Source organism: Toxorhynchites rutilus, chromosome 3, assembly GCF_029784135.1.
Source record: "Toxorhynchites rutilus septentrionalis strain SRP chromosome 3, ASM2978413v1, whole genome shotgun sequence".
NCBI lineage: Eukaryota > Metazoa > Arthropoda > Insecta > Diptera > Culicidae > Toxorhynchites > Toxorhynchites rutilus.
Window position 1 is genome coordinate 251,446,602 of NC_073746.1, and position 10,697 is coordinate 251,457,298.

At 36.4% G+C, this 10,697-nt stretch overlaps 1 protein-coding gene across 4 annotated transcripts; it reads right to left on the bottom strand.

Annotated features, from left to right (window-relative positions):
- Positions 1 to 7,552: 7,552 nt before the first annotated feature.
- Positions 7,553 to 9,738, bottom strand: LOC129776151 (uncharacterized). 4 transcript variants are annotated; one of them, XM_055781599.1, is made up of 3 exons: positions 9,575 to 9,738; positions 8,440 to 9,352; positions 7,553 to 8,381 (listed from the first exon to the last, which is right to left on the bottom strand). In XM_055781599.1, the coding sequence occupies exons 1-3, from the start codon at positions 9,625 to 9,627 to the stop codon at positions 7,605 to 7,607; spliced, it is 1,743 nt and encodes a 580-aa protein (XP_055637574.1). In that variant the 5' UTR covers positions 9,628 to 9,738; the 3' UTR covers positions 7,553 to 7,604. The 4 variants fall into 4 exon arrangements, with proteins under 4 accessions (XP_055637574.1, XP_055637577.1, XP_055637575.1 ...); XM_055781602.1 differs by having other exon boundaries at positions 8,440 to 9,447; positions 9,575 to 9,712; XM_055781600.1 differs by having other exon boundaries at positions 8,440 to 9,473; positions 9,575 to 9,703.
- Between the last annotated feature and the right edge of the window lie 959 nt (positions 9,739 to 10,697).

The following is a 10,697-nucleotide window of genomic DNA, read 5'->3' on the forward strand; positions in this document are numbered from 1 at the left end:
TTTTCAAAACAACCTATCGAACAGGAAAGATTGTTTTTAGGCTATTTCCGATTCACAGGTTGAAAACGAAATATAGACAATGTTCATTTTTCGAATTTTTATTCAGATAATTGGGAAAGACCTGCCGATGAAAGAACGACTCAGAAGACACACTCGTGATATGCAAAACTTGCACTCGTTAGTTCATAGTATTTTTGACGAGTACTTTCAGTAACTAATGGAAGATTTAAATAGCAAGAGAAGATAGCACAAACGAGTAGAGGGGTGGGAGAATGCGGACATTAGGGTGGCCGCGAAAGTGGCCATGTCAAATTTCAAAAGCCAACCATGTACATTTTTTATTGGCCCAAAAAAATGACCTGTGCAAAATTTCAGCTCAATCGGACATGATTTAGGGATGCCTCGAAGCACTCAAAGTTTCGATTTTTTGACCCACGAAAATCACCCAAAGGAGGAGTACCGTGAAATACCCCTATACCGCTCAGCTAATATAATATACAATACGTCTTATAACTATAGAAACACTCAATTTTTCTGAGTTTCTAGAGATATGTAAGAAGTCGGTTGAATTAAAGTATCTAGTGTAGGATATAATAACTATCTTTATTAATAAGACTGGCCATTTGAACCTTATTTCCAGGCGCGAAACATTAAAAAAACTAAAATTCCAGTGTTTCATAACTATAGAACCAGATGGAAAAACTCTCATTCCTTTACAAAATTAACGTCAATTTCACATGAATTACAATAGGTTTCTGATTCCTAAATCATCTTTAGTTCTCAATCAGTTCAAATAACCCATTCGGAATGGTTTCGACCAAGCTGAATCATGTTGTAGCGAGTATCTCGTTTTATGCAAAGGATACTGCTCGTTTAAGCTCTTTAAATCACTCATACTGTTTGTAAGCTCAATCTACTATTCGTACGATAACTCCGTAGATTTCGAGCAAAATTTGTCTCGAAGAGAAATGTCAAATTTTTGGGTTCATAAACAAGGTAATGTGCACGGCTATTGCAAACATTAAAAAGATCGAGAAACAAATTAAATTTGATATTTTATTAGAATTGTGATTAAAAAGAAGAGGAAGAAGATTAGAAGAAGAGAAAGCTTATGCAAAAAATGAATCGAATTTGATACAACATCGTTTAACGAAACAAAGCAACATTTCATCGACAAATTCAAGATACCCGGTGTATTGATGGTACTCATATACCCATTCTAAGGCCTACGGAAAAGAAACACATTTCCTTTCTTCCCATACATTTGTTCTGCCGGTTTGTGTGCTAACCCTACCCGTATTTCGAATGCTTAAAACTCGAACATTTGTTAACAGATCGGAAAGTTGTTTGCATCAATTGATAGGAAATATTTCTACGCGTCTACCACAATAAATAAAATGTTATTTTTCATGAAATGAACAATTTAATAACTATAAAATGTCAAGCGTTATCTAAACGCCCTAGCTGCCAAGTTTTGATTGGCCCGATTTACTGTTTCCACAGACTTCAATATCGATGTACCTGTAGAAATCCGCTTCGGAAATATACATGAAAGTCGGGGGTATTTTTGTTCCCACCGAGCTGTGTTTCCCTAACACGGAGTTCATAATCAATGTGCCTGGGGTATTCGCTTTGTCGAAACTAGAGGTGGGCAAAACGGTCCACTTTAATGAACCGTTCAGTGACCAACCGTTCACTTAAGTGAACTAATCCTTTTGAGCAGCTCACTCACTCTTTCTTACAGTGGAGGGATATGTCATAGCAAGTATAAAAAGTGTGGGTTGTTATGTAGGATTATTCATTCATATAATGCCATTTTGATAATTATTCGTCCGAATTTTGTTAGAAATAACAACAATAGAAAATCAAAGTTTGATTTTGAAATTTTGATTTTGTTTGAGTCGTTATTTAATTTTACTGTTTAACAAGTCTGTTTAAATCTTTCCGCTTTCAACTGTGTTTTCCAAGTGAAGTAGATTTGCATATTAACTTACTGAACTCCAAAATATGGAATTAAAATTTAAATTGATAAATAATCAAACAATCCAATTTAAAACCATCGTATACTGAAATTTTGCGTTTTTCATGAAAACGACAATATCGACTTATTCTGTATTCCGACGAATTTCCATTTCGTTCGAAGCCGTTATTTCGTTCGAGTTATAATTTCGCATTCCTCATTTCGAACGTTTTGCCCATTTAATGTTCGAAGAGAAACAGATCGAACGAAATGCAAAAACAACTCGAACGGAATACAGAATGGATTTTTATCAAGTCGTTCGAAACATTTCGAATCGATCGAATTACAGAATAGGGGTGATTAGTTTTGTTGTTCCATGGGGAGGGGGTCCAAAATCCGAATTTTTAGCGTTACGTAATTTGTGCACGACGCCATTATACACACACAGTTCGTTCTGAACTGCATTCGCAATTCGTTCTGAACTGTATACACAGTTCAGTTAGCGTTCAGTTCGTTCTGAACTGTATTATCAGTTCATCATTCACTGTACACAGTTCATATGAATTGTTGCCTAGCAAAAAAGAACGATAGTTCGTTCAGACCGGTATATGTTTCACTAAAACGAACTTTTAAACTGAGAAGCCTGGGAAAATCGTCATTTCAGATACTAGAGGTGAATGAACTTTCGCGGTTCGAGAACTACGTAAACATGTGCAATAATTTCAGAGGGAAATGTAAAATACAGTGATATATAAGGCTGTCAAAAAAGTCCTGCGGTATTTCCGCGAGGTGTCATAGTCATAGCTTGTTGGAAAGGTATTTTTGCGCGCTATAATATAGTCCTTGACAGTGTTTTGTTTGGTTAAGTCGTTCGTGAGTTATAGTGTCGCAAATATGGAGCAAAATAAAGAGAAAATCCGACATATTTTACAGTACTACTATGACAAAGGCAAAAATGCATCTCAAGCTGCCAATAAAATTTGTGCAGTTTATGGACCCGATACGTTTCCATTTCCACCGCACAACGATAATTTCGTTTCAACGTTTTCGTTCTGGTGTTGAGGTCGTCGAAGATGCGCCACGCTCCGGAAGGCCTGTCGTCGAAAATTGCGACAAAATCGCTGAATTAGCCGAGAAAGACCGGCATAGTAGCAGCCGTAGCATCGGCCAAGAGCCGGGGATAAGTCATCAAACCGTTATTAACCATTTGAAGAAGCTTGGATTCACAAAGAAGCTTGATGTATGGGTGCCACACACGTTGAAAAAACATCTTTGACCGTATCGACGCATGTGAATCGCTGCTGAATCGCAACAAAATCGACCCGTGTCTGAAGCGGATTGTGACTGGCGATGAAAAGTGGGTCACTTACGACAACGTGAAGGGCAAACGGCCGTGGTCGAAGCCCGCTGAAGCGGCTCAGACGGTGGCTAAGCCCTCATTAACGGCCAGGAAGGTTCTGCTGTGTGTTTGGTGGGATTGTCAAGGAATAATCTATTATGAGCTGCTTCCCTATAGCCAAACGCTCAATTCGGACCTGTAAAGCCAACAACTGGGCCGCTTGAAGGTAGCACTCATGAAGAAGAGGCCATCTTTGATAAACAGAGACCGCATTGTCTTCCATCAGGACAACGCCAGGCCACACACTTCTTTGGTGACGCGCCAGAAGCTCCGGGAGCTCGGATGGGAGGTTCTTTTGCATCCGCCGTATAGTCCGGACCTTGCACCAAGTGACTACCACCTGTTTTTGTCCATGGTGAACGAGCTAGGTTGTCAGAAGTTAGCCACAAAAGAGGCCTGTGAAAATTGGCTATCCGAGTTTTTTGCCAATAAGGAAACGAGCTTCTATAAACAGGGGTATTATGAAGTTGGCATCTCGTTGGGAACAAGTCATCGAACAAAACGGCGCATAGTTGACTTAAAACAGATGATTGTAACTAATTTTATGAACAAATGAAAATTCAAAAAAAATACCGCAGGACTTTTTTGACAGCCTAATATAATTTTTTCCTTTCAAATATTTTGATAGTCCTAGGCATCATATCAAACTTAAAAGGACGTTCATCAAATTTATTTGTAACGAAGAACATAATCTTTTTTCAACATAATTTCGTTGCATTCTAAAATAATATTCGAAGTGGTAAACGAGTAGTTTGCATAATACAATTGCGTAGCTCTACGTCGAAAATATGCGGTCGTGTCCTAGATTTTTTTCACTCCGGAACTTCCGCACTGGGGTCCCTCGCTCATTAAGTGCATTCTATAAAATGTCCTATGATTTGTGAGAAGTCCTTTTCGCATCAGGGGTATTCAGCAAATTTCGGGCGAGATCCGTTAACGTCAAATGTTCCACTTTAGAAGTGTTGTTGCATTTCTTTGTGTTTCCTGTGTGCTCAAATATCAAGTGATAAATTGTGCATCATATTTTAAGTATTGTATTTATTCTCACATGCTGGTACAAATAGACGTCAGAACCAAAGAAAATGCAATTGAAATTTTGTTTGAAATACAGTTTAATATTATAATCAACGTTTCACTAGCAATTTTCCTTACGACGATCAACCATATCTTGTCGAGACATTTGTTCTTGTTGTCGAAACGAACAAAAATCACTCGTTTCAAAATGCGGAATGCCACCTTTGATTTTACTTGGCCTGTTAGCATCAACATTTGCCGATATTTGATTGAGATTTAGTTTGTTCAACAAGCTGAGTGAAACGGTTTATTGTATCCTGTAAAGTTTTACACTTTCGTTTGTTTTGGTTGCTTTGTTGCTTCGGATATGTAGTTCGGTGATGATGACTCGCGCAAGATAGATGAAACACATGATCCATTTAATAGATATACTGTTCTGAATCATATTTCGCTTAGAGCATATGATGCAGAAAACAGATCTAAATTTTATGCACAGGTATTATTTGATTGGTATTTTTAATAAATTAGTTCAATATGCTTTTAAGCATTCTACTTTGGTACCTGTTTGATTAAAAACATAAAAAATCATCGAATAAAATGCTTTTCAAATGAAGCGAATAAGAATCAATCTTCGGACACTAAATCAAATTTCGGACACTTTATTTTGTAATTTTTTGGATGAAAATTACATTACACTTGATTATATTCTATAGTCAACTGTGAAACACTTACCATGCAATCACAGTAAACTGTTAACGATGATGTGAACTGATGAAACACGGGAGATATTTAAATATTTATGAACGGGTAAATTCTACGTGCTCACGCTAAGGAAACGTCAAACACAGATGATAATGAATAGTGTTGTAAGATTTCTGCCGATTATGTTATAATTTAAATGTTGTTCTCATGTGAAATGATAGTGGAACCAAGGGATTACTCTAAAGAAGCAATTGTGATATTAATTTTATAGTTATATCACTAGTGCATTAAGCATTTCAAGATATTAAAACAAATTGTCCGAGATATGATGTTGTCCGAAATATGATTCGGAACGGTATTTTAGAGAAAATAAATTTATTTCATGTAATGGAAATATTTCCGGAGTGCTTATTCGTCCGATCGAAGAGTAACAGATTCACTACCACTTTCACAAGAAATTCAAGCTATTTGCAATTCGTCACTTGCTCTGTGAAAATTGAAGACAAAGAAAAGATTTTTGAAGATTTTCTAGAGTGTCTCATAAGCATCATGTTCTACTCGGCTGTCCCTTCCATAAATTTGTAAAGTTGCGAACTTGTCTAACCTTGTTCAAAATTATTCATTTTCGTTCCTCTACATACTTATTTTAAAAACTAACTGTCTATCGTAGTAATCGTAGTAGGAACTACCGTTCTGAATCATAATTCGGATGCTTAAGGCATATGATGCAGAAAACAGGTCTAAACATTATGCACAGGTATTATTTGGTTGATATTTTTAATAAATTAGTTCAATATGCTTTGAAGCCTATTTGATTGAAAACAAAAATCATCGAACAAAATGCTTCTCAAATGAAGCGAATAAAAATCAAACTTCGTACACTAAATCAAATTTCGGACACTTTATTTTGTAATTTTTTGAACGAAAATAACATTACACTTGATAATATTTTATAGTCAACTGCGAAACACTTACCAAGCAATACAGTAAACTGTTAACGATGATGAGAACTGATGAAACACGGGAGAAATTTAAATATTGATGAACGGGTAAATTCTACGTGCTCATGCTAAGCAAACGTCAAACACAAACGATAGTGAGTAGTGTTGATAGATTTTTGCCGCTTATGTTATAATTCAAATGTAGTTCTCATATGAAGTAATAGTGAAACCAAGGGATTACTCTAAAGAACCAATTGTGATATTAATTTTATAGTTATATCATCAGCGAATTAAGCATTTCAAGATATGAGAAAAGTGTTCGAAATATGATTCAGAACGGTATGTGATACCACGATATAATTCATCGCATTATGCAAATACATTGTTTGTCAGGGGCATTGGTATTTGGGATGTTACCTAACGAAATAAGGAGTATAAATAGTGTGAGTGGATTACATAGGGAATGGGTTAAATGGTTTAACAGGAGGTATCAACAAAATTAATTGTAATTGATTAAATTTAGAATTATAGAAAAGAAAAAGTAGATTGAACCGCTCAATGAATTAAAACTAAATGTAGTAAATGAAAAGGAGAATTCCTTACGCTACAATGATTTGAGTATCAATAAATAAATAAATTGAACTTATTGATACATACAATACCATTACTATCGATTCTATACAACCAAAAAGACGCTTATTTTTACTCTTCGATTTTGCATTTGTTTTTAGGCGCTGTCGACACCTTAAGACATATCGACGATTGTCACCTGTTTTGTTTTTTCGGTATGGAATTCGTTTCAATTTGTTGGAAAAATACGAATTTTCCTCCAAATTTGGATTCAAGTTTTCTTTCCACACTGAAAAGGTTAGAAAATCTTGGCTTGGTATAAGCGTTGTAAATTTAATTTTTTACAACTAGGTAAACGATGATTAACATGTGTTTCGCCAAAGACGCTGCAAATCCTTCTCGTATCGGCCTCTACATAATCAATTATCCACAGTATTTAAAACTTGTATGCAAACATCTAGCTTGAATGAGTTTAAGATTATCTATGACTTTGGTCGAATCGCGTGTTGAAACCATCATAAATATACAAAATATGTATAATGGTTGAAATAAATTTAAATAGAGTTAAATTGAACAATTACGACCGAATCTTGCTTTTAAGTGCGTGAAACAAACAAACATCACTTCTGTGGTTCTGAGCTCTAATGTAGAAATTCGTCAATTATTTCTTATTTTTTCTCTCGGTGTAGAGAATAACTTACCTGCCTAAACAGATTTCGCCTCCAGACGTCGACACTGTATCGTGGAATGCATATGATTGCTTCTGTTGAGTGAAAAACTGACACACAGATGGCAGTAAAAGTAAAAGTTTTTAGCTGGAACTTTTTTGGAAACCAAAAAAAAACTTATCGGAAAAAATCGAAATTTTCAAAAAATCTTCCATGATCAAATAAAAACTAGCTACTTGTGATATTATTCCTTGTAATCGTGCAGTGACAAATAAGAAATTCGAATGGAATAATTTATTCGCGCAAGATTTGTACAGCATTCCATCATTATCGTCAGAAAACGAATTATATCACGAAAGCACTTTGTTTTGCGCGCGACTGTTGTCTGATGGATCCTGTTGGCCATCATCATTCACTGGAAGAAGTGAATGTGAGTGAGCAGAGATCGGCACCAGTGGAGGAGGTTCCAGTTGACTGCAACTTAGTGCACGAGCATGATTTGTATCGATAGGTTTGGATGCCATTTTAGGGAAAAACGCTAACGGAGGAGGACCGTTCATCGGTGCTGATATTTCCAATTGACGTTTCTTCGACGAACTTGTAGTAATTGGAGACGAGCATATGTTATTGTCCACGCTTGCAATTTTTGTCGAACTAACATTTGAAGGCACTCTTGATTTAGCAGTCGCTCCATAATTTGCTGGAACCTGTAGTGATTCCATGATCATAGCGTCATTGATGCAATGACTGCATAGCTGTAAAAACTGTAGCGGGTTTCTGAGGTGTACTGAGGTTTTTATCCACAGTTGTATTGCATTATTTATGACTGTCTCCTGGACAAGGTGCATTTTCTTCAATGGCTTGGCAGGCGAATTATCCACGCATTGTCTTTGCGTCTGCAACAGTTTTACAAACTGCTTCGTGGCAATTTGGGCTAGGCTTTCCACCACTTTCCAAATTGTTCCGTTTTGCAATCCATCCTGATTTGTTAGATCTTTTAAAAATTGTTTTGCTAGATTAGAAACACTTTGTGGGTTTCCGAACATAGATAATTTTTTAGCACCAACAGCGCTTAGCCACGATTGCTCCACATAATCACAGAGTTGACAAAAGCTTTGAGAATATATCTAAAAATGGAAAGTTATTTTTCAAACTGCATTCAATGATCATGCAAGAAAAACTCACATTCTTCTCCTTCATCCACTTCTTCAGGGCATCCAATCCAGGCGTTATATAATTTGCTGGTAGTAATGGCAAAACTAGCAACATTCTAAGACCACTGCAAGCATGCCCTCTAGTAGTCTCTCGACTTAAACCGAGCTCTCGCATTTGCTTCAAAACAGCGTCGGTGTAATGATGCCAATATACCTTAATCGTGGTCTCTGGCATAATAATTTCGAGGGCTCTGTGAATGCATTCATTTGGTTCACTCAAAATGATCGTCGGAGTTATGATCGCTCCTAGCTGCTCTCGTGTATATGAAAAAATGGCAACGAAGGCAGCGTACGTTTTTGAATACAATATCGAGAAGAACACGGGAATGCATCTTTGTTTGTGGATGGTCAACCCCACCAGTAAGTGATATTTTAAGGTTGTATTGCTGCCCGCTAGTTCCAAGCTACAATCAACATACAGTTCGTCTATTTTACCCAAGGTTTCCAATGTGCGATTGTGCCACAGCATAATGCAAGTCGCTTCCTCCGAACAAATTGTGTTCTGGTAGAATACATCCCGATTGTTTCCACAGTGTATTTTGAACAGTTCAGAGTTCTCCAAGACATCTCTCAATTCCTGAATGGTGGCCGGCTCCTGTGGATGCTGTTTCCGGCGTGCCTTCCTCATGCACGATTCAGCCTGGGAAAATGTGTAAAGTAATGACGCATCAGCATGACGATTGGTCGCCTCCTCGAGGTATATCATATGCAGGTCGGTGTTTTCTGTTGTGGCCCGTTGGGTGAGTACTTTCCGGAAGCGGTCCACTATAATTTTATCCGCTTCCGGTGGATGATTGTGCTCTGTGGTATGACGTATCACTCCATCTTCGTCGACCATGCAGCGACCCGGGCAGTTACTTTTATAACGGGAGCACCGGAAATAGCTAGGATTATATATAGCATCATTCGGGATATTTAGTACTGCGATTTCGATGTGTATATATTATAATCATTGCGATTTTTGAACAGTTATTTACAGCTAAAAATAATAGAGAAGTGGGTTTCCTGGAATTCCTCAAAGTACGAAGAACACAAAGAAACACCATCAACAAATTAAAACATGCTGATATAATCAGCTAGTTAATTATTCCACAGCCACAACTCACCCCGAGGTTCCCTTTTTATATGCAAGCCAATATTTATAGCCATTGGCATACATATCCGAAACATTTAACAACAAATTAAACAGACGAGATTCACATGAAACGATTAAGCTCGAGTTGAATAAAAAACATACATGCAAAAAGTTTCACTGTTTGTCATTTTCATTTTGTTGGTAAACAAATTACGCAGTGTTTCACTTACTGTCCTTTTTCACTTTACAATAATCTTTGGTAGAGATGTCGGTTAATCGTTCGATAAATTCAAATAATTGATAATTGACGAATCCACGTTAAATTTTCAACCAGATGGCGCAGCGAGTAAAATTATGATTTTGGTTTGAAATTCGTTTGAATTCTGAAAAATCTGAATTTTTTTCAAATTTCGCAAATCCAGATCCTTTTTCTACGCTGAATTAGGAAATCATCATTTTACTTTGTTTCATTTATAACATATTAAAAATGGCTTGGTATAAGTGTTGTAATTTACATTTTTTACTAGAAGAACAATGGGTGTCATATATTGCGCTTCAAATAACGCAGATCCTTCACATCAAACAGAATCCCCTGCATAATCAATTATATCAACACATTCGTATGACATCGATTGCATATCGCCATTATCCACAGTACGAGCTTCTGAAAAATTGCCAGAAGTTAGTATTCATAATCTATATTCATGATCAAACGAATAAATTTCAAAGATGAATTTAAAAATGAAAATTTTAAAATGAATTCAAATAGAAATTAATAGAAATAATCACGACCGAATCGCGCTTTTAGGCGCGTAGAAATACAAACATAATCACTCTTGTAATTCTGAGCTCTAATATAGGTGTCGCATGAGATCATGCAGATTTGCGTAGATTCGCTAATTGAAGAATCTACGTTAGATTAAATTATTAGCTTAGATGTAACAGTGGAAAAATCAATAATATCCATAAACAAACTGTGACTTTGGCAGACATATGAGGCGTTACTAATAAAAAAGTACTAATATTTTTAGTCCGATGTATGATTATTATGCAACGCAAAAAATTAGAACTTGTAGCTTCTAGACTTGGAACTTGTAATTTGTAACTAATATTATTAGGTGGATTATTCAACAGGGTCCAGATGGCGCAGCGAG

Coding starts and splice junctions, on each gene's coding strand:
- LOC129776151 (XM_055781599.1), bottom strand. CDS start 9,627: ATGTATGCCAATGGCTATAAATATTGGCTTGCATATAAAAAGGGAACC. Junction 9,353..9,574: donor TATAAAAAGGGAACCTCGGG/GTGAGTTGTGGC, acceptor ATATAATCCTAG/CTATTTCCGGTGCTCCCGTT. Junction 8,382..8,439: donor AGTGGATGAAGGAGAAGAAT/GTGAGTTTTTCT, acceptor TTCCATTTTTAG/ATATATTCTCAAAGCTTTTG.